Below are 24902 nucleotides of genomic sequence, written 5' to 3' on the forward strand. Positions count from 1 at the left end.
GACACCACCTCAGCATGGCTTGATGAGCGGTGAGTAGGTCTGAACCCAGGATCTGAACTGGTAAACCCCAGGCCACCAAAGCAGAATGCTCGAACTGAACTGCTACACCACCCAGCCAGCCCCTAAAGTTTAATAAATTTTTTTTTTGGTGAGGAAGAGTAGCCCTGAGCTAACATCTGTTGCCAATCCTCCTCTTTTTACTGAGGAAGATTGGCCCTGGGCTAACATCCGTGCCCATCTTCCTCTACTTTATATATGGGATGCCTGCTACAGCATGGCTTATGAGCAGTGTGTGGGTCGGTGCCTGGGATCCGAACCAGCACCCCAGGCTGTGGAAGCAGAGTGCACGAACTTAACCACTACGTCACCAGGCCAGCGCCCTTAATAAATATTTTTAAAGCAAAAACTTGTATCAAGAAACAGAACATTTCTAGCACCGCGAAAGCTCTTCATGTGCCTCTCCCCAGTCACAACTCCTACTCTCCTTTATGCCCGAGGTAGAAACTATCCTGACTTTTGTATTGATCTTTTCCTGTATATGCATCCCTGAACAATATATTTTAGTTTTTCTATTTTGAAAGCTTTATAAGGGAATTATACTTTTTTTTTGCTTAATAGTATGTTTGTGAGATTCATTTATGTTTTTGTGCATATCTGTAATTTTTTCATTGTTGTTGTATATATCCCATTGTGTGGATACACCCTACTTCATTTATACATTCTATTAATGGAGTTTTGGGTTGTTTCCAGTGTTTTGTCTTTATAAGCAGTGCTGCTATAAACATTCTTATATATCTCTTATACGTAAATACATCTGCATGCATTTCTCTAGGGTCCCGGGAAATTCCTGGGTCATAAAGTATGAATAATTTCAATTTCAGTAGAAAATGCAACACTGTTTCAAAGTAGTTCCACCAGTAGTAGACTACTACTAGGAGTACGTGAGAAACTCGTCTGTGTCACAGCAAGGCATAGAATTGTCAACCATTTCAATTTTTGCCAAGGTGGTGGGAATATAGAGATATCTCATTCTGGTTTGAATTTCCATTTTGCTAAGAGCTAATGGAGTTGAGCACGTTTTCCTATGTTTATTAGCCATTTTAATTTTCTCTTTTATTAAGTGCCTGTTCAAGTTTTTTTGCCTATTTTCTCATTGGATTTTCATCTTTTTCTTAGGATTTGTAAGATTTCTTTTTATAGCTAGTGTATTGGTCCTTTGTCAGTTATATGTGTTGCAAATATATTTTCATGCTTTGAGGCTCTTTTTCCCCACCCTCATATAATGAAGAGAAGTTCCTGATTTTAATGTAAAAATATTTGTTAATCATTTCTTTTATGGTTAGTGCTGTTTAAGAAATCATTTCCTAACTTGGCATTAAGAAGACAGTTTCCAGAACAGTAGAGATAAAAAGCAGATGTTTAATCTCCCATGTTTAATTGGAAGTCTGTGACTTCATTTTTTTTTTAATTGTTTTTAAGCCTTTGATTTCTCTTTTTCTGAGTCTTAAATGCTAGTTTTATGCAAGGCTCTATCTGAATTCTCTTTCTTGCCCTACACTTTCTCCCTGATTGATAGCCTTCAACGTATTAGAGATTACAATGTAGTGATGGTCCAAGTAATTTGGAAATTACTAATGTTTAAGATGCCAAAGTTTGTGAATTATTTGAAGTATTCAACTTTGTGGTATGTCTTGATATCTGGTGAGGTAAGTTCTCTCTCCCTGAACTTGGTTATTTTTCTTTCAAGTTTTTCCATATACATTTTAGATTGTTTGTTCAAGTTCCATGAAAATAATGATGTCAGAAATTTGCAATTGTGTTGAATGCATACATTAATGCATGTCTGTTTTTGGGGGGTGCACATCTTCTCATTGATTCTGATATATTCATCCAGGAGATACCCAGTGCAACATATACTACTTGTGAATGCCACTTTTTACATAAGTTGGGAGAACTGAAACCTGCTGATTTATGAGAATAAAATAAATTCTTATTTATACGTGTATCCCTGATACCTAGCACAATACCACTCAATAAGACATTCATAATTTCAGTAAACATTTGTTAGGCATCTGCTGTATGCCAGGCACTGTGTCAGGTGCCAAAGATACAAAATGATGAACACATGGGCCTTCCCTAGAGAAGATTCATAAGAGGAAAACTACTTATAAGTAAATAATTACAATCAAGAGTTATTGTGCTTTAATTTATCTGATTAAGTGCTAGAGGGTCCTAAGGGGCAAAATGGTCAACTATATTTAGAGTGGAAAAATTTTATAGATGGCATAATCTTTGAACTGAGACTTGGGAAATGAGTAGGTATTCATCAGATAGTCTGGAGAAACAAAGACATTTCATACAGTTGGAAGAATAACAGCATTAAGTAAAAGCAGAGAGATTTGAGAACATCTGGCTATTCAGGGATGAAGGCGCACACACTGGATTGTATTGTGTTAAGCAGAGTGTGTTTAGAAGCTGGCTGGAGAAATAGGCAGAGGTCAGATATAGTTTGGCCTCATAGAGTGCTAAAAACTTTATCTTATAGGCAACAGAGCGCAATCAAGGAGTTTAAAGCAGGGGCGTAATGTAGTCAGATTTGCATTTTTGAAAAAAAAAGTCATCAGCATTAAGGATAGATAAGAGATTGGACAAGGTTGGAGTTAGGAAAAAAAAACAATAAGGAAAATGTTCTAATAGTCCTGGTGAAAGATGATGAGGGTCCAACTAAGGATATTGAAGAGAGAATGGATTCAAGAGATGTAAAGTAGGACTGGTGATAAATTAGATGGGCTTTGAGATGACTGGACAGATGGTGCATTTACTGAGATAGAAGACAGGTAGTTAATACTTGGAAGACAAAGAAAAGGATGAGTTCCATAGATATATTGCATTTGACATGCCTGTGGGATGGATATCTAAGTAGTATGTCCAATAGGTGGATGGATACATAGGTCTGCAGTCCTAGAGAAAGATCTGGCATCAAGATGTAGGTCTCAGAGCCTGCAATATATATGTATTAGTTAAAATCGTGAGATCAAAGACAGAGCCCTAAGGTTCTCCAACCTTGAATGAGTAAATATAAGAACGAGCGAAGGAAACTAATATGAATAAAACAAAGGAGGAGGAGAAGAACCAAGAGAAAGTAAAGTCATAGAGAAGAGAGTGGTCAATGATATCAGGTGCCACGGATAGAACTGAAAACACTCCATGGAATTTGGCCTTACTAGGGGCCTTGGTGAAATCTGTTTTATTAGAGATAGTGATTGTTTCACACACTTAATTGTGAAGGGAAGGGAGCTGGTGAGAACGTGGTTAGTTGACAATTTTTTTTTAATGAGGAGAGTATGGTTATAAACTATGGGGAATAGAAGCAGAGAGATTATTAAGATAGTTAAATTAATGGTGATTATAAAATATATAACCAAATAATTAGTATTGTAAATGTTTGTGATAGACTTGTGGTATACTTAAATAGGTATAGTGCCAAAATAAAGTGCCAAGACCCAAGTTGTACATATAAACATTCAAAAACTGTTTGCTGGATTGAATTGAACTGAGTTTTCATTAATATGTAAATCATCATCTTCTGTGCTCTGGAATAATTTAGACTTTAATTTGTGCCTTTACTTTTGATGAAGGTCATCGGACACTATTTATTGGAGTTCATGTGCCCCTGGGAGGAAGAAAAAGCCATCGACGCCACAGGCATCGTGGTCATAAACACAGAAAGAGAGACAGAGAGCGAGATTCGGGATTAGAGGATGGAAGGGAGTCACCTTCCTTTGGTAAGAATCTTTCTCCTTGCTTTTATTAAATTTATGATTATAGTAATATTATACTTGTTTGTACAATCTATAATTAGCAGTAATACCTCATATTCATAAAATTGTTTATACTTTTGTAAATGATGTTGGGTTGGGCAGACTGGGGAGAAGTGGGAGAGAGAAAGCTTGATCTTTATTTTTCTTTTGTGTTCTACTTTGTGAAGGTGAGAATTGGCTTAGATTTGTGATTGAGGAAATATATTTAAGTAGTAAAGCTTAGTTGTATAAACTCTTGATAATTTATACAAAGTCATTGCTCTAAGTGGTTTGAAAATCCGGGGGAAATGCCTTTTTTAACTTCCCACTTACGCTATTGCTGATGCCGCCCAAATTCCACCTTAGAACATGAATGTTCTACTATTTTCAATGTTCTTCCTTTGAAAGTGTATACAGAATATCAAAGTATAGTGATATGGTACTTGTTAACAATTCCTGAGTGTCATGAGAGCCTGTGTACATGACATAACCAAGAACCTGGCTTTCGGTTCCTCGACCTTCCTATCTCCTATGGCCCTCTCCTTCACTGCACCTGGCTCACCTACTCATCCATAATTACTCCACCTCTGAAGTCACCAGTGCATTCACTTGCTCTCTGATCACAGCTTTTATCCTTCTTGCTTGGTTGAGTAACTACTTGATCTCTCTACTTTTTTCCAGTCCATGTTATTATCATTCTTTCTTTATTTCCTTATATGTCATCAGAAAGAATTCATTCAACTTCCTTCCTATTAAACATACACACCTATATGCCTACATCTGCAAATATCCTCCTATCTCTTGATATAATGTGGGAATTTTCTTTTCAATTATGTTTACTTCCTGTTCTCTCCCACCTGGAAATTTACACAATTTATATCTAGTTTACCTCTCCTCTCAACTGGATTATTCTCATCATCTTTTAAACATGATAGAGTCTCTCCCCTCTTAAACAGTCCCCAACCGCCCTCAAACCCACATTCTCCCTTTAGTCATTCAGTTGTATTCAGATATGAATTAAGTTAGTGGCGTATAAAGTTTGGGGTAACAATTTTACTTTTACTACTTTATAGATATTGCTTTCGTCAATATCTGTTTTCAATAAGTGTGGCAAAGAAGTCTGTAGTCTATGTTCTTTTCATTTTTTAAGGTCATGTCTTTTATGCCTGAGTGCTTATCGACAATTTTCTGTGTCCCTTTAACTAAGAAAATTTGCGAAGGTAGGCCTAATGGTGGCTGTATTAAAAAGCCTGTCCAATGTGCACACACTGATATTTTTCCACTTAGAGAACATTTTCCTATTTTATCTGATTCTGTTCCATTTACTTTGTTCTCTTCTTTGTGAATATTAATTATCTGCATATTGGATTTATGATATCAGCTCTTTGACCTTTTCCTTTGTAGTTTAAAGTTTGTCTCTCATTATTCATTTGATTATTGGCAATATCAGTTCTTCATTTTACTACTTCTATTATGGATTTTGATTTTCTAGTTACATTTTTAGTTTTCTTAAAATTCCTTCTTATCTCATCCTATTTTCTGTACGTTTCCTCCCATCCTTTCCTAATTAGGCTTTTCTTTTCTGCTTGGTAGAGTATGTTTTTCTAGTCTATTAATGATCCCCAGCTATTTCTGGACATTTTCTTTTGATCCTGAAGTAGATAATTTTCAGAGGTATGATCTTCCTTTGGGCCATTGAGATTATTTTGACTCTTCATTGATTTGTAGTATTTTTACAGACTGTTAATATTTTTTTCTTAGGCACTACCATCAGTATGCACCTTGTCTCCATCTCTGTGTATAGTTATGGGCATTAAACTTCCCCAACAACCATGTACTTCTGCCAGAGACAGAATGATTGTTGGTGGGGAGTGTGTAAATAAAACTACTCTGGATATCCTGTACCGCATGATAGAGGATGGCGTCTCAGAGTCAGTGGGCAGGGAGCGGAGATGTGAAAGTGTCCCCCTCGTTTTCAGGCGTCTTTTATTTCATGAAGTGGAGTCTGGGAATGTAATAAAGAGACAGTTGGGTAGATTTTTCTCATTCAAGCTCCAGCTGCTTATAGTTAGTACAGATTCCCTCTTAGACTCTGGGAATGGATTATATGTTGGATTAAGCTTTAATGGTTACTTAGAGTTTTCATCATCTTCTAGTGTTTGAGAAAATATATTGACATCATCTTGGAAACATTTAGCAAACAAACAAAAATAAGTTTGTTCCCTCTGCCTCTGTCCTCTCTTTCTCTTTCTCCACAGCTGGGTGCATTATGTCTGTTTTTCCAGAACAGTAGTTCTCAACATTGATTACACCTGGGAGTTTTAAGAACATATTGATGGCCAAGCCCCATACCAGTCAGAATCTCTGTGGTTGGGGTCCAAGCACAGGTGATTCTAATGTGCAGCCAAAGTTGAGATCCACTATTCTAGAAACTTTGCTATTCAAAGTGTGATCCATAAGTTAGCAATATTAGCCTCACCTCCAAGCTTATTAGAAATGCAGAATCTGGGGCCGGCCCCGTGGCTTAGCGGTTGAGTGCGCGCGCGGCGCTACTGGTGGCCCAGGTTCGGATCCCAGGCGCGCACTGACGCACCGTTTCTCCGGCCATGCTGAGGCCGCATCCCACGTACAGCATTGACATGTGCAGCTATGACATACAACTATTTACTGGGGCTTTGGGGGCGGGGGAAAGGAGGAGGATTGGCAATAGATGTTAGCTCAGAGCTGGTCTTCCTCAGCAAAAAAAAAAGAGGAGGATTAGCATGGATGTTAGCTCAGGGCTGATCTTCCTCACAAAAAAAAAAAAAAGAAATGCAGAACCTCAGGCTCCACCCCAGACCTCTTGAATCAGAATCTGTATATTAATAATATCCTTAGGTAACTTACATGCACATTAGCACGTTAGAATCATATGAGGAGCTTTAAAAAAAATATTGATTTTTTTTGAGCCCCACCCTCAAACTTTAATTAATATTATTTCCTTTGGTACTGGTATTTTAAAAAAATACCCCAGATGATTTAATATCCAGCTGGAATCAAGAACCATTGATCCTAAGAAGCTTCTGCCTCTTTATTTGGTGAAACAGAAATAAGTCGGGTGGCCCAGATTCTCTGTCTGATGTGTCAGCCACTATTTTTGAATGCCACCTGCCTCGTTCCTCCCCCAACCATCTGAGTATCTTCATTAACATTTAGACCTGAGATCTGTTTTATCAGGGACAAAGGTTTGGCACCTTGGTGGTCTCTAAGCAGTGGAACTTCCTAGATTTTACTTTTTTCAGTTTCTTCAGGACTAGTCATCTGCCTTTATTCCTGTTCCACAGTCAGTTCAGTTGCCTTGATAATCAAGTACTCAGTCATGTTCTGAGACTGAAACCATGTTATAAACACCATCCCACTTGATTTGGGCTTTGATATCCTGCATAGTGAGGATATATGAGATTACTATGCTGAAGGCTTCAAAGAAAATTTCTGGCTACTTAAGAATAATTATTCTACTTGGAAGGATTTCAGAGAAAATCTTTTGAAGACATTCCTACATGTGCCTGAAAATTCTTCAGAATTCACCGTCCCAAGAGGTGTAAGATAGAGGAGAATACGAGGAAGCATCAGGTCCCTCTGTTGGGAACCTGGAAGTTTTATATTGTAAACTGGAGTATGGGTTTGTGAAGATGTGCAATAATTTGGGCTTATATTTCTGGAGCAAACATTAACTTAAAAATATTTTGGGGGACATGTTTGAATTTTGGCACTCTTAAAAAGTTTTGTCAATCCAATATGTGAGAAATATCAACAACATCTTGCTTTATTGTATGACCCAATCATGTAAGGCAGAGTTGTTAGGAACCTGGCTGTGTTAGTGCTGCATCCAGGTACAAGTGAACAGGCCTAGTCAGTAGCCAAAAAAGATTATGATTATGTCACAGACCTGCAATGGCTGGTTCCAATCCACCAGATCTGATGGTCTGAATACGATTTCTAGGTGAGTCCAAGAGAGACCCAGCTTTTCAGCTGTGTGGTAGTGGTGGTGGTGATGCTTTGATTATACAAAAAACTTTTGATAACTGCAAATAAGTTCAACTACTTTTGTTACTGCACTTAATAAACATGATAGTTCATATAAGAATGTGGTGATTAATTAATTCTCCTTCCTATTACAATCAATTCCCTGATAACAGAAAACTGCTAAAATTTTGCATCTTGTTATTTTTAATGTCGTCTTTCATTCACCTTGTATAATTTGAAATTATATTTTCAACTGGGAACATGGATGAGTTGTTTAAAAAGAAGTTTGAAGCATAAGCTTGAAGTCAGTGAAAATATGAAAGATAGTGGGAGAAATTCAGAACACTTCAACGTTGATTTGTTCCTCAGCCTCCCAACAAAGAATGTAACAGGAAAGATGACAGGAGTCTGTCAGTTACAATTAGTTAATCTATAAGCAGTAAAAATAAATCTAAAAAAACAAAGACTCTCTTAAATGTTTTTTTAAAAATGTGGCACACAAATGTACTGTATAAATTAACACAACTCTGGAATTAGACCTAGGATTTTTCCAGTCTTAGATGGTAAATTGTACACACACAGGAAAAATGAAGCAAATATAGAAAACATGACTTCAAAAAGCTATTTTTTGATGGACAATGGCTTTCTGTTCCTATTTAACTCCCAATTGGCAGATATGTAAGAATATCAGTATACTTTTTAAAAATTATTTTATTATAAAGTATAACACAAGTGTTTATAAGTGTTAAAACATAGAAACATAAATGTGCAACTCAATGAATTATCACAAAGAAACATCTGTGTAACTACCATCTCAGCTAGCACTCTTGAAACCCCCTTTGTCCTCACTCCTAGTCATATTCTCTCGCTCCTCCCCAAAAGGATCTCTAGCCTGTCTTCTTAGACTGGGTGTTTTGCCTGTTTTTGAACTTTATATAAATGAAGCCGTACAAGAAGTATTTGTTTGTGTCTTGCTCTGTTGCTCACTATTGTGTTTGTGGGATTCACCGATGTTTTTGGCTATAACATTAGTTTATTCATTTTCATTTTTATATAGTATTAATTTGCTTGTATATACCATACATTCTACTATTGATGGACATTTGAATCATTTATTTTTATTTATTTATTTTTTTGCTGAGGAAGATTAGCCCTGAACTAACATCTCTGCCAATCTTCCTCTACTTTTATATGTGGTTCGCTGTCACAGTGTGGCTGATGAGTGATGTAGGTCCACGTCCAGGATCCAAACCCTCTAACCTGGGCCACTGAAGCAGAATGCGCTGAACTTAACTACTACACCACAGAGCTGGCCCCTGAATCATTTACATTTTGAGGCTACTATGAATAATGTTGCTGTGAACATTTTTGTATATGTCTCTTGGTGCACATATGCATTTCTCATACCTAGGAATGAAATCATTTATTTCTGAGTCAGAGGCTATGCATATTTTCAGCTTGAATAGATAGTGCCAAACCATTTTCCAAAGCAGGGTACGTATTTACACCCCCACCAGCAAAGTATGAAAGTTTATGTTGTTTTACATTCTTGTCGATACTTGGCAATTTTATTCTTTTAACATCAGCCATCTGGTAAGGTGTGAGATGGTATGTTGTTGTTTTAACTTACATTTCCTGATTACTAATGAGGTTGAGCAACTTTGTATGTGCTTTTTGGCCATTTGGATAGCCTCTTCCGTGTCGAGTCTTACGCTTGTGGTTGTTTTTTTTGTTTTGTTTTTTACTGAATTGTTTTTTTCTTATTGATTTGTAGAAGTTCTTTATATATTTTGGATATTAGTCCTTTGTTGCTTTTATACATTTCAAATATCTTCTCACATTTGTGGCTTATCTTTTCACTGTCTTAATGGTGTCTTTTGATGTCTCTGCAGATTCCAGAAGAGGCTGATAAGAGGCTGAGACCCTTATTCTCTAGTGCAAATTTCTCTACACTGTTATTTCCATTATATATTTTAGAAAATATGGAACCATTCCCTTCTCTTATCTACCATATTCTTGGCTACAGTTTGGATTACCATGCTCTATGTTTTCAGTGACCATCTTTAAAATAAATAAAGTACCTATCAATAGAGGAGAAATATTTATGCTTAAAAATTCTTTCTGATTTTGATGGTACTGTAATTTACATGATTTATGTCATACAATTTTAAGATGCATAGACATGAAAAAAATGGTCATTGGTTAACACATTTTGAACATATGCTATATTGAAACCTAATCTGAGTCCTTCTTTAGAATGCTAAAAGTATGGTTGGAAGAATGATCGTGAAAAGACTTTTGTGAGCATAACCTAATACCTATAAAATAATTTCTACTTTAAAGAATGAAAAGCCAGATACAGGGAGCCGTATGTTATTTTTGAATCCAAATAAAATGCGTCTAGTCCTTGAATAGATTATCCTACTTTAATAAATCACCATTTCTTATACTATTGCTCTTATTGTTATGTCTTAGAGAAGTCTTTTAAATACCTGATACCCTACCTTGAACTTTCAAATCCTCTTTATTCATAATTGTGGGGGTCTTATTTCCTCATTTTTTTTTTTATGACTAGTATTATAAAGCATTAGGGGAAACACTAATAAGTCTTAAATGTAAGGTTCATGCACATAGCAATTGAGTTTTGGGGACTGGATGCATGGTGAGTATTATAGATACCCAGATTACTGACGCAGAGTAAACTGAAATAAGTCATTAAAAACATGATGAGAGAAAATGTTTCAAAAACATCAGGAGCATATTCCAATGTTGAGACATGGCTGCTCTGGGATATGGTTGCTGACAAGTGAGTGAGTAGTTAGGACAGGCTGTCGTGAAACAAAAAACGCCTATATCTGCTCACACTGGATAGGTCCAATGGAAAAATTTAATTGATTTCTTAGAGTAAGTCTAAAATTGCAATTTATGCTGTTTTCTTAATGGCTCTTCAAAGTACTGATTTTTTTTTTTTTTGTCCAGATCAACTAGCTGCAAAAGTAGGCTGATTAGAAGTACTTCATTTGACTCTGATGAGATCGAGTTTAGTAGATATTAGATAATCATCACCCAGATAGAATACTTTCAGGAAAAAGACAGTACCAGGTTCTTATTTCAGATAAACTGGATCAGAAATCTATATATTGCACTGTTGATTTTCTTAAGTACATCTGATATTTATAGTAATGCATTAGTCTCATTTCAAAATAAACATTCATGTTCCATCCAGGAAACTGGCATCTTCCTTTGAAGAGGTAGTGAGCCACGAGACTTGGCTACTGATTGAATTCTTGTTCATTTTGCTGTAAAATTTGGTTTGATAAACTTCTTAAAGTATTTGGTAATGAAACCAAATCTCATATTTTTAACATTCTAAATAAGAAATACCTTTACTAATGTCTGAAGCAAATACGCTATATAAATGTAGTTTCTTTTTCCTCTTTCTTATAATTTCTTAAGTATATATAATCAGGTATAAGATATAGTGCTGCATAGTGGTGGGAACAATTAACATTTAAAAACCGAGATGCTCTATTCTTTTTAAGACTTTATTTTTTAGAGCAGTTTTACATTTACAACAAAATTGGAAGGAAAGCACAGAGATTTCCCATACACCTTCTGCCCCCGCACGTGTATAGCTTCCCTCATTATTAACATCACTCACCAGAACGGTACATTTTTTACCAAGGATGAGCCTACATAGGCACTTCATGACACCAAAAACCCATAGTTTACCTTAGGGCTCACTGTTGGTGTTGTAAATTCTATGGGTATGGACAAATGTATAATGACATATATCCATCATTATAATAACATATGGAGTATTTTCAATGCCTTAAAAATCTTCTGTGCTCAGCCTATTCATTCTCTCTCCCCTTGCCTCCCCCAACCGCTGTTTTTTTTTTACTGTCTCCATAGTTTTGCCTTTTCCAGAATGTCATATAGTTGGAAGCACACAATACGCAGGCTTTTCAGATTGGCTTCTTTCACTTAGTGATATGCATTTAAGCTTCCTCCATGTCTTTTCATGGCTTGATACCTGATTTCTTTTTAGCACTGAATCATATTTCATTGTCTGGATGTACTACATTTTATTTATCCATTTACCTACTGAAGAACATCTTGGTTTCTTCCAAGTTTGGGCAGTTATGAATAAAGCTTCTATAAACATCTGTGTGAAGGTTTCCGTGTGGTTGTAAGTTTTCAACTCCTTTGGGTAAATACCAAGGAGTCTGATTGCTGGATCGTATGGTGAAAGTATGTTTACTTTTGTAAGAAACCACTAAACTGTCTTCCACAGTGGCTGTACCATTTTGCATTCCCACCAGCGATGTAAGAGAGTTCCTGTTGCTCTACATCCTTGTCAGCATTTGGTGTGGTCAGTATTCTGGATTTTGACCATTTTAATAGGTGTGCAATGGTATCTCATTGTTGTTTTCATTTTCATTTCCCTGCTGACGTATGATGTGGAGAATCTTTTCGTATGCTTATTTGCCATCTGTATATCTTCTTTGATGAGATGTCTGTTAAGGTCTTTGGCCCATTTTTTAAATCAGGTTGTTTGTTTTCTTATTGTTGAGTTTTAAGAGTTCTTTATATTTTGGATAACTGTTCTTTATTAGATACACCATTTGCAAATATTTGCTCCTGGTCTGTGGCTTGTCTTTTCCTTCTCTTGACATAGTCTTTCACAGAACAGAAGTTTTTAATTTTAATTAATTCCAGCTTATTGATCCTTTCTTTCATACATAGTGTCTTTGTATCTAAAAAGGCACCGCCATAGGTTTTCTCCTTTGTTATTTTCTAGGAGTTTTATAGATTTTATGTTTTACATTTAGGTCTATGATCTATTTCAAGTGAATTTTGGCAAAGAGTATAAGATCTGTGTCTAGATTCATGTTTTTGCATGTGGACATCCAGTTGTTGCAGCACCATTTGTTGAAGAGACTATCTTTGCTCCATTGTATTGCCTTTGCTCCTTTGTCAAAGCTTAGTTGACTGCATTTATGGGAGTTTATTTCTGTTCCATTGATCTGCTTGTCTATTCTTTCTCCAGTATCACATTATCTTGATTACTGTAGCTTTATAGGCAGTCTTGAAGTCAGGTAGTGTCAGTCTTCCAACTTTGTTCTTCTCCTTCAATATCGTGTTGGCTGTTCTGGGTCTTTTGCCTTTCCATATAAGCTTAAGAATTGGTTGTTGATGTCCATAAAATAACTTACTGGAATTTTGATTGGTATTGCATTGAATCTATAGACTAAGTTGGGAAGAACTGACATCTTGGCAATATTGAGTTTTCCTATCCATGAACATGGATGCCCTATTTTCTAAGCTCCTTCGTTGTTTGCATTGCATTTTGAGATGAATATTATCAATGCCCTTTTGACTACGTCATTGTGAGACAGAAGAGATAGTATATGAAAATGCCTGACCCATAGAAGAAATTAATAAATTAAAATCTGTGTTGTCTTTTTTCTCTCTTTTTATTATCTCACCATAGTCAACTGCTATTTCAGTAAAATATAAAGTTTAAAGGTTAATGACTCATTTATGAATTTAAAAGAATTATGATAATTTGTAAGATTCTTGTAACTGTTTCATTGAATGAGCACTAGTTGTGGGATTTAATCGTAAAATAACTCTGTTTCTGTTTGCACCATCCCTTTGTATTTATTCATTAGGTCTAATTGTTATTCTGCTCCTGAATGAAAACTCTGAGGGGTTCCACAGCTTTTCTAGTCACTCTTAGGTAACTCAAAGTCCTCTAATCAGTAATTAAAATATTTAATCTCATGTAATAGCGAAAACTTTGAACTAGCTTTAACCATAATGCTTTTTCGCCTTTTCTTGCCCACGCCTGCTATAGTGGAAGAGAGAGGATGTAGTTGCTTTTTTTCCCCTCCTACTTTGAAGTTCTTCTCTTTCTTCTAGATGCTCCAAGATCTTCCTAACTCTAGTTTATGATCCCTTCAGGTTTGGGGCATAGCAAATGAAGAGAACTAAGAGGGATGGGTCAGCAAAGTTCTTACTTAACTGGTTCTATTGCAAGCTAATGTCACACTCTCTAGGCTTAGCAAGAATTTGAATTTACTCATTCTCTCCTGGGGGTATCTCATCTCTACTCTCTTCTGCCTTATTACTTATTCTTCTTCATCCCATAGGCATTCAGCTATAGTGATAGACTCTCTCTGCTGATGTCTTGTCACTGCTCCATGGCGGCCTCTTGGACAGGATCTAAGATGACCCAACATTCCACTTTCTCTCTCTCTCTCTTTCTCTGTCTCTCTCTATCTCTAATCTCCCTGTCATGTGTGCGGCCTAAATATGATTCACAGAAAACACACACACACTCATTGCTTTGATAAATATGGAGAGTGCATGTTATTCAAAGCAGCAATCTCAGCCATCAGCAGTTAGGCAGACTTTATGTTTCTCAGGCAGGACTCATACCCCAGTCCATTGCAGGGAACATATCAAGCTCTTCTGATGCCCTTGGAGCTCTACTCCTTGCAAGCTCCCATACAGAGGGAGGGGAGAAGATTTGGGAATAAGGAGATTTGGGCTCACATTACAGCTTTCTCTGAGGAAGTCCATTCCAGAATGTGTCTACTGTTTTCAACTCATGACCCTTTTATAGCCTTAGCATGGGTAAGGAGTTAGAGTTAGATAACTAGGTTTTTAGGGAGATGGTTTGTAAATTCTGCATATAGTCTTACATCCCCTTTGGAGAGAAATACCTATTGGTTCTTGGTGCTTCAGCTGAAATGTTCATTTTATCAATCTGTTACCCTATAACAAAATTAACCAATTAGCATTAATAATAATAATATATTATTTCAATTTTGTAAATGAATTAAAATATAGGAATCCAAATGCACAGATTGTATATGACATTTAAATAATATGAGCAAAATTTTAAAGTTCAAATGAAGATGGAAAATATTATTGAGCTGCAAAGAGACTGGAGACTTGAATGTGAAACAGAACCATTAAACTTGTCATCATTTCACGATTTCATAAGATAGATTATCTGAATATTGATTTATCTGAAGTGTAACAAGCATAAAGAGGAAGAAAAGTGTCTGTAATTCAGAAACACATATGGTAAACGTTTCGTGAATCTACTCCCTTCAGCTAAATGTCAGAGTACATGAGGCTTGTGGTCTTCATGATGGGAAGATCACGTACATAAAATGGAAATTTCCCAGTTCACTTCTCTGGTTATACTTATGAGACATATATTTTTCAACATATTTGTTGACTATTCTCCAGAAAGGGCCTGAAAATTAAAGAACTTTTGGACAGGGCCTGAAGAAAGGAGAATATTTTCATTGATTACTAGGAAAAATGTACTTAAGACCTTGGTTAATTAATATGTGAGTAATTAAAGCAATATGAGTAACATAGCTAATAATAAAAAGATGAAAGTTTACTAACGAACTTGCTATTTGCAATTATGATTCTTTTGGTGGCTTTCCTCAGATAGTATAACTATTAAATTTGATTTTCTTAACTAACAATTTATTGAAAATATGGTCTATATTCCAAATGGAAATAGCTTATTTATTTCTGAATATAAAAGTAATACCCGTTCTTTGGAATTTCAGTGGTTTGGAACATTAGATTACCCAAATCCTGTTGCTCTTACTCATTTCTCATCATTGATTCTACAGCCTCTGACATTCCTGACTTCTTGTTCTTTCTGAAATCCTATTCTACCTTGGCCCTGTTATACTACTTTCTGCGTCGGCTGAAAGCTCTCTGAAGGCAGAGATTTTTTTTCTGTCTCTATCTATCTAATTCACTGCCTCGAATAGTATCTGACCAATGGAAGATGCTTATTAAATATATTTAATGTATCAGTCCTTTTATATATCTGTCTATTCCTCTTCTGATTCTTTTGTTAACTCCTCTTCCTCCTTCCAAATCTTAAACCTTATTATTTCCCCGATGTTGAGTTTTCTTTCTCTAGTCTTTCATTTTGGTGTCTGTGTTTTTTGTTTTTGTTTTTCTTTTTTTTGGTGAGGAAGATTGTCCTTGAGCTAGCATATGTGCCCATCTTCCTCTATTTTGTATGTGGGATGTCACCACAGCATGGCTTGATGAGCAGTGTGTAGGTCCGTGCCCATGATCCCAACTGCAAACCCTGGGCGGCTGAAACAGAGCATGCGAATTTAACTACTGTGCAGCCGGGCCGGCCCCTCTATTCTTGCATTTTTGAGTCCTCATCCATTGTAAACATGTGACTTCTCCAGTTAAATGCCACCCGTATCTCTACCTGTCCTCTTTTCCAGAATCAAATGTCCAGCTGCCTTATGACCATCTTCATACGTTTGTCCCATAGTCACCTCAAACTCAGCATATCTAAAAATTGTCTTTTTAGCTCTCAGCTTACAATCCTGGCTGCTCATTCTGACAACCCTCTTTTAATTAATGGTGCTATTATTTTCTCATTCTCCCTGCTTGAAATCTTCAATCTCTCTATTTGACAGGCCTATATTATCATTATAACCATCACCACTGCCACTAGCATCAGCATCAATCATCATCAATAATATTTATGTAGTCCTTTATAATTTTAAAAGCATTTTTGCATGCATAATTTCCTCTCTGGGGACTTGGTTCTGTCTCCTTCCAGGAGACTAATTCTGGCAGATGGAAATATTTTCTATTTAAGATATGTAATTTATTATTGCACAATAAATTTTAAATTACAATTGAGATAAGTGTAAAAAGAGAAGTATAGAGTGCTATGAATTAGGATAACAGGTATCTGACTTAATTGTTTGCATATAAATGTGTTTATGTGTGTGTTTGTATGTGTGTTTTGCAAGGCTGGGTAGGTAGGCTGAAGTATATTACATTGAAGTAGACCGTGAAAAATATATAGGAGAGCTAGAGGAAACAGTATGTGCAATGATCCTGAAGTGGGAAGGAGCATGATATTTTAAGAATCTGAAAGAAGGCTAATGTACCTGGAATGGAGTAGCAAGGGAACGAGTGGCAGAAGATAAGGCTAATGAGGTAGGGAGGGGATAGGGCCTCACCACAAACATTTATTTATACAGAAAGTATGACATCATATTATATTTTATATTATATGTATATTTTTCACCTTTGACTTCTGAAATTCTCTCAGTTGTGACTTAGTTATAACCTAATCCTTTAAATAACTGATTAATTAGTTTATTTTCAAAAGTAAAATATTTAATATTATAGATTTCAGTAATCACTATGTGCTTGTTGCTGATTTACTCATTCTTTTGTGTTTTAAAAATATTTGAAAATACCAGATTGGGATAACATTGAATTAATAAGATAACTTTCCACTATTGAGCCTTCCCATTAATATACATGTATTCAATTATTTAGGTCTACTTTTATATCATTCAATGAAGTTTTATAATTTTCATCACAAATCTATTGCATAATTTAGTTGGATTTATTCCTAAATAACCTTATAACTTTGCTTCTAAAGTAAATGGAATTTTTCCTACTAGATTTTCTAATAATTTTTACTATACTATAGGAATGATAAACTGTCTTTTGTCTTTGATCCAGTAGTTTCATGTCTTTTGCCAGCGTCCATAAAGCTATCAGGATAAATGCTGATCCCTTTCACAGTTCTTGACAGTTTTGGCAATGAGGAAGGGATCCTGAAAGAGACATGGCTTTTTGAAGGAAGAAGGCTGAAGGCCTCATAGCTGATTAATGGGATTTGAGAGAAGTCCATTGGTATTGGTAGCAAATTTGTTGATCAATTATATAGTCAGCAAGGCAATAAATTTTCCTCCACTTTATTGCCTGTTAATAAAGAGAAATTGAGATGGTAGTTGCAGGCTGAGAATCAGGAAGTAGATTTAAAGACAGCTACCTGAATGGTTGATGCTAACTCTCCTCTAGGCAGGGGGATTTCCTTGACAATCTGGCAGTCAGTCTCGGAGAAGAAACAAACTCAAGGGGAAACCATAGATGAGGCATTGACTGGTATTGGGCTCTCATTGCCCCAGATTTGGTTTATGATGCTGATATAAGCAACCTGGTGAGGAATGAAAAACTCAATCAAAGAATTTTAGATAAATTCTTGTGGTCAGCCTGTGACCCTGGAAAAGTCCTTTAGCTCTTCATTGGAACCAGGCAAGAACTTAAGAAATTTTATCTTGATAGTAGGACTGCAGATGTCTCTAATCTGAGGTTATGGTGTTGCTGTACCAGTCTGATCGGTCGATTCTAGACACAACTGTGACCCTTGAAACTAATCTGTTATGTATTCAGCCTTCTGAACCATTTGCAGTCAGATAATCATGCTCTTTTTATCCCTAGAGCCATTCAACAATTGGCTGATAGTCAAGGTATCTGATGGATCTTCCACATTCCTTACCATCCGTAGGCTTCTGGTATTGTTAAGTGTTGGAAGAGCTTCTTCAAAAATCAAAATAAAAAGATTTTTGACTCAGCCTCCCTCTTTTCCTCCTGGTCCACACGTTAGGAAGGCAGTTTGGTCACTGAATGTGGCTTTCCCCGGGGAGGGATCATCTCCTCTCAGCTACTTTGTGGATAATGATCAGGACAAAAGTGTTTATATAGCTTATTTTAAATATCCGAGATTCCACCATGACCATTTTTGGGCATGATGCATCATCATTCTTTCCCCTTATAGCATCCTCAGGCCAGCCTGATTGGTACACTTTCCAGGTGGTAGTCCCGCTGAAAGGGGGCCTCAGGAATTCATACTTAATTCTGGATTAGGCACCTGGATACTCCTGTTGGTTGACATGGTCTTAAATCATATGTGTAATAACCACTTGTTTGAGTCCACTGCTTGCCAAGTCTGCCTACTGTGGCCCAAATCGACTAAAGTGGGGGACATAATGGGTCTCTATAAATTTTATAAAAATGCCCTTTTCTCTCTTACTTCTTTTTCCAACAAAAGGTCTAGGTGTGAGTAGGAAATGATCAGAAAAAAGGTGAAGTTATAGCTACTGGAATGGGGCATGCTCAGTGGTACAGGGGTGGGAGTGAAATTAACGATCTTTCAGAACTTCCCCTGGAGTCTTCCTCATAAAGGAAAATGCCTGGATCTGGCTCTCCCAAACTGTGCCAAGCAGTTCTGTTCATAATTGCCAAAAACTGGAATTAACCTAAATAACCTTCAACAGGTGAATGGATAACCAAACTGTGATATATTCCTACAATGGACTATTACTCAGCAATGAAAAGAATGAACTACTGATACACTCAGTGACACAGATAAATCTCAAAACCTCGAAAAACATTATGCTAAGTGAATTAAGACAGTCTCAAAAGGTTATATACCATATGTTTCCGTTTATATGGTTTCTAGAAAAGGCAAAACTATAGCAGTGGAGACCAGATTAGTGATTGCCAGGGATTAGGGGAGGGACGAGGGTGTGACTACAAAGAAGCATCACAAATAAGCATCACATCACTCTCTTGTGCTTCTTTGATAAATTATATTCAGCATAGTTTTTGTATAAGTGAATTTTATCATAGTCTGCTCTTCTGAATATTACCATAAAATATAGCATATATGATGAGAGAAAATGTGTATGTGTGTGTGAGAAATAGAAATAGTTTCCATGATGAGTGTTATAAATAATCCAAAATAATCACCACATTTAATTTTATTTTTGATAATATATACACATTATCTATTTACATTTTACACATTTATGCTTCCAAATTATGCTAGACTTAATGTAATGCTAAATTTAGTTTTAATTTCCCTAGCCTATCGTGGGTGAGAGTTGCAGTGGGGGGCAGGGGAGGTGTGAGTTTGGAGCGGTGTTGAAGGCGATGACTGGGACATTTTAAGCTTGAAGTCGTGGTAATGCATGTTCATGTCTCTGATTTTCCATAGACACGCCGTCACAGCGGGTACAGTTTATTCTTGGAACTGAGGATGATGATGAGGAGCACATTCCTCATGACCTTTTCACAGAACTGGATGAGATTTGCTGGCGTGAAGGTGAGGATGCTGAGTGGCGAGAAACAGCCAGGTGAGGATTTTTGTTGAAGAGTAAAGGTATACCAAAGAATTTTCATGCTATTAGAAAAAGAGATTTCTAATGCCATGGTTTTGCAAACACCCATCAGTGCTGCTGATTTCTGAAATTGCTCCTCTGGCCTGGGCATATCCTATAATGGGATATGGGTCAGAATGAAATCTGAAGGCAGTAATTATAGTAAACAGTGACACAGAGCCAGCAACAGCTGCAGTCTTAGAGATAAACGGTAGCATAATTTGTGTGTCATCAGGAAAACAATAGAAATCTAAAAGTAATTTATTTCTATCTTTTTAACAGCTGGCTTGTGCCCAAACTAGTGATATTATATGATAATTTGAGTGTGGGGCTTTTTTTAAAGAAAGGGCAAACATCATGGTAAGAGGCTTTAGGTGTAGTCCTGATTTCATGTACTATTTGATGAGGATAAAAAATATTTTGTAATGTATTTCTAGGATCTATGTACATTTAAACAGTGATTTTTCAAAATAACTTTTTCGAAATTACTTTTTTCTGTCATTTGTAATTAATATTTCTATTTTGCCATATAATTGATGAACTGCTATAAAAGAGTAATAAACTAAATTTTGTGTTTGCTTTCCCTTTATTCATTCTTGCTCATTAGCTCATTTATTTAACAAACATTTATGGAGTATACATTATGTACCAGGTGCAATGGATATAGAACAATAACAACAAGAAATCTTAGATCTTGCCTTTAACAATCTCATACTCTGATGTGGGATTTAGACAAGCAAACAAAGTTGTAAATACTGTATAATGAATGCTGTGATACAGGTATGCACAGGGTTGTCATTTACCTGCTGCTTCCCAAAGATTAATGCGAATACAAATCACCTGGGATCTTGTTGAAATGTGGATTCAGTAGGCCTCAGGCGTAGAGCCTCAGATCCTGCATTTCTATTAAGCTGCCAGGTGATGTCACACCAATGTGTTTGGTTTGGGGACTACAAAGATCTAAACCACAAGGATGAAGGAGAAGGGATCAAGATAGCTTTCCTGGAGGAGGTGATTCCTGAGCTGACTCTTGAAGGGTGAGTTGGAGTTAGCTAGGAAGAAAAGCAGAAAGGCAGTATTCTTGGTAGAGGGAGCAGGATGCACTTGAACACATCCACTGACACAGGTTTGACAGTTTTGTTAGGCTATCCCTTCTGTGGCCACACAGCTCTAATTGTTAGAAATTCTTTCTGTCTGTCAGGCCTATTTATCAATGGCCCTCAGATTGCAACAGCCTTCCGAAAGCCACAGTACTCCATTGGATCATATTAATCTTGTGGCCACATTTAATCATTGCCTTAACTCTACTCTGAGTTAGTGTGGAATTAAATGTTCAATCATGATAATATTATGAATAATACTGGTTTAGTTAATTCTTGTTTGATTTATTTTGAGTGGTCTTTATAGCTCTCTTTTATTTAAAAGGTATTAAAAGTAAATAGAAGAAAATCAAAATTGCTATCACCTAGTTCATCTCTGTTAGCATTAAAAGATAAATAAAACTGTCAATATTTAAAATTCAAAAAGTATAGAAAGATAGAAAAGCAAAAGTATTCTTCTACTATTGTTCACAGTACCTCTCCTAAAAGGTAATCACTGTTAATAGTTTCCTATGTATCTTTTTATAAAAAATTTAATGCCTAGGTCTGCATGTAAATGTATGCCCTTTGTAAAATTTATACAATAGGGTTTATATATAGTATTTATGCCTTACTTTTTTCACTTCATAATATATTTGGAATATTTTCCATATTATCAATACAGACTATCTTTTTCTTTTTGGTGAGGAAGATTGGCCCTGAGCTAACATCTGTTGCCAATCTTCCTCTTTTTACTTGAGGAAGATTGTCTCTGAGCTAACATCTGTGCCAATCTTCCTCTATTTTGTATATGGGATGCCGCCACAGCATGGCATGATGAGCAGTGTGTAGGTCCATGCCTGGGATCTGAACCTGCGAACCCTGGACCGCCAAGGTGGAGTGCGTGTACTTAACCACTGTGCCACCAGGCCAGCCCCAGACTGATATCTTTTTAATGACTGCATTACATTTAATTATATGGATGGACTTTTATTTATTTAGCCAGTATTTATGGGGATTTATGTTGTTCTATTTTTTTGCTATAAACATGGCTGCAGTGATTATTTACACATGAGTTTTGACATTATTTTGTAGGTATTTATGTAGGGTGAACTTCTAACAGTGGAACTTATGTACCAATGAAAGCAGACTTTTTTTACCTTGATAGGTATTGCAAAATTGCCTTCATAAAATGTTTGGGTAATTTACACTTCTATCAACAGTGTATGAGAGTGCTTATTTCCCCCAAACCCTTACCACACTAACTTTTCAAACGTTTAAAACTTTTTGCTAATTTTATACATGAAAAATAAATCTCATTGTTTGAATTTGCATTTCTTTAATTATTAGTAAGACTGAACATCTTTTCATATGTTTTCATTTTATTCTTGTGAGAAAACTGCTCATTTCATTTACCTGTGTTATGTCAAATCATTCATTATTTTCTTTATTTGCCTTTTTATAATTCCTTAAATTGGTGTTATGTTATTCTGTGTGAATTATCTTTTTGAATGAAATAATTTACATAAATTAGTCATTTTCCTTATGATGCTTTCTATTATACTATTTTAAATATAGAACCAAATTTGAAATAGTTTTCATATAACCTGATAAATTTTAAGATTAAGAATCTTCTACCTTACTTTTTTCTTCTAATTGCATCAAAAACTAAGTACTTTGGAGTTTTAAAAATACATAATATATGTACTCATCTTCTTTATCTGATGATAGAAAAACAATATATGATAATCTTCTCTACAAATTAGTGATATAACTTTTGCTCTTTCATGATTAAAGAGTTGTTGATGAGAATTTAAAGTGCAAACTTCCCTGTTTAAGGCTAGAAGCATCAATCTTCAACTGGTTATGAGAAATAGGTGTTTCTGGATGACTTGAAGGAAGGAGATGTGGTGGTTGTGATGACTAGACCACTCTGGCTACTTAGAGTCTCTTTATTGCTGAGAAGTACTTTTTGGAAGCATTTCATGTTTCTTTACTCTCATCCTAGATAATAGAACTGAGAAGTAAGATTGGATTATGTGTTTTGGCACAAGTAACTCCCTTGTTCTTAAAATGATTGATGATTTTTCACCTTCCAGATCAGATAATGATCTGTCCTTTTAACCAGTAACTTCCTGTAACTTGCCCGCTCCCATAGATCTAGGAGGTGACAGAGCAGTAGTAGAATCTAGTCTTTCACTCTGTCACAGTTGAGCGGGTGGGATTTTATCGTGCTCTAATGGATTAACTTGAACAACATGTTTATCCAAAACCCTCAAAATGTATTGCTGTTTATTTATAAAGAATAAAAGTGATGATCCAGTTAATTATTAGTATTCTCGAATATTAGTAGATAAGATCTATGTTCTTAGCCATGCTTCTGGAACCTTATGCATGGTGCAGCTGTTTGAGGTTCAGGGAGACATCTGATGAGCAATCAAAATAGTAACAGACATTGAAGAGGAGGGTAGATGAATTTTGGCTGAGATACAATACGTCGGGGAAGAACAGAACGTATTTATTGAAGACATAGAAATGTGGTGCTTTTTAAAGTGGCAGAAGTAATTTTGTTCTAGTTGCCCTAGTTCATCTGAAAAGGCTAATTTTAGTTAATTCATGACTCTATTTGATTTTTCAAATGAGATTTAATTCTAATAAATTATTAGCATAACCATTTGAAGTGCTTCTTTCTTTTGATTAGTATTCCAGGAGGGATTAATAATTTTCTACCCTAATCGTAGAAATAAAAAGGATATTTTATCAGCACATTGCACCTGTCACAAATCACATCTTGAATAATTCATGCCCACTGTTGCTGCCAAGTAGAACTTGAGCAAAGTTTTAGATTTTGAAGCTAAATTTTTGAATCATAATTATTTAATAAATGTTTGTGAAAACCAGCTGTTCGCTTTTAAAAACCCTAAAAGATGCCATATGACAAGGGCTAATGAAATCAACGCAATTATAATGTCCTGCTTATAAATAACATGTAACATTATTAACAGAAAAGTGCGTGAAGATACCACAGCTGTGCAATTGTGGAGACAACATGCTTGACTCACTGTGATTGCCCTTTAAAAGTGCTTTCCACAAATAAGCTCAGAAGAGGCAAAGCAGGGGGTAGCAGTTAGGCCTCTGATACAAACATGGTAGTGTGGAAAAGGATTATTACATCAAAACAATTTTATTGATGCTGTAAATGCATTTGATATTCAAAATTAGTAAAGGTTCAAGTCACCAGGATTTTTCAGTACAATGTGAGATGTGAAGATAATATGGATTAAGAACAGCTAATGTCAGTAAACTCTAGGTTTGGATATATTTCATTTCCCCTTTCCTCTTAAAGTAGGCACTTTATGATTACCTATGTTATTCTCTAGCCCCCACCCTAACCATGTCTTCCCTCTACCCTCCGTATTCCCAACTCCACCGAAAAGAGAATGTTTTCTTTTGAGAATCCATGATTTCCTCCAAGGCTATAATTTTGAATAATATAGTAACTCCTTTACTTCCTATCTGGATAGAATTAGAGAATAAAAAGTCTTAGAAAAGTTAAACTGAATTAGTGGGAATAGGATAAACAGAAAGAGTTAAATTCTATGCGAAACATCTATTTCTAATTTGCAGAAGAATTTTATTTTGTAGATTTTTAATATGAGTATTGTAGAGGAGATTATCATCAACTTAATCCTGAAAGAATTCATGAAACACTTATATTATGTTGTTGTTGTTTAGTAGAAAGAGATTCCAATGTGTTAGTCATGGATGAAAACAGATCCAGACAGATTGAAGGAAATGAAAATAATCTCCTCAGAGTTTAAATCCACCCCTCCCCCATAGAAAATGACATGGAACTGACCTACAATTTTGATTTTTTTCATTGTCCTTCACTTTTCTTTCATGCCTGTGAGACTTTTGTTTGCTTTGGTTTGCTATTCAAACAAATGTCAGCTGAGTTTATTTGGAAACTGGAATAA

At 35.8% G+C, this 24902-nt stretch overlaps 1 protein-coding gene across 2 annotated transcripts in view; it reads left to right on the top strand.

Annotated features, from left to right (window-relative positions):
* Window positions 1–24902, top strand: part of SLC4A10 (solute carrier family 4 member 10) — a 212320-nt gene that overhangs the window by 54884 nt on the left and 132534 nt on the right. For both annotated transcript variants that reach the window (XM_058549098.1, XM_058549099.1), the window contains exons 3-4: window positions 3639–3785; window positions 19684–19822. In XM_058549098.1, coding sequence (XP_058405081.1) covers window positions 3639–3785; window positions 19684–19822 — 286 coding nt within the window. The remainder of the gene's footprint in view (window positions 1–3638; window positions 3786–19683; window positions 19823–24902) is intronic.

Source organism: Diceros bicornis, chromosome 10, assembly GCF_020826845.1.
Source record: "Diceros bicornis minor isolate mBicDic1 chromosome 10, mDicBic1.mat.cur, whole genome shotgun sequence".
NCBI lineage: Eukaryota > Metazoa > Chordata > Mammalia > Perissodactyla > Rhinocerotidae > Diceros > Diceros bicornis.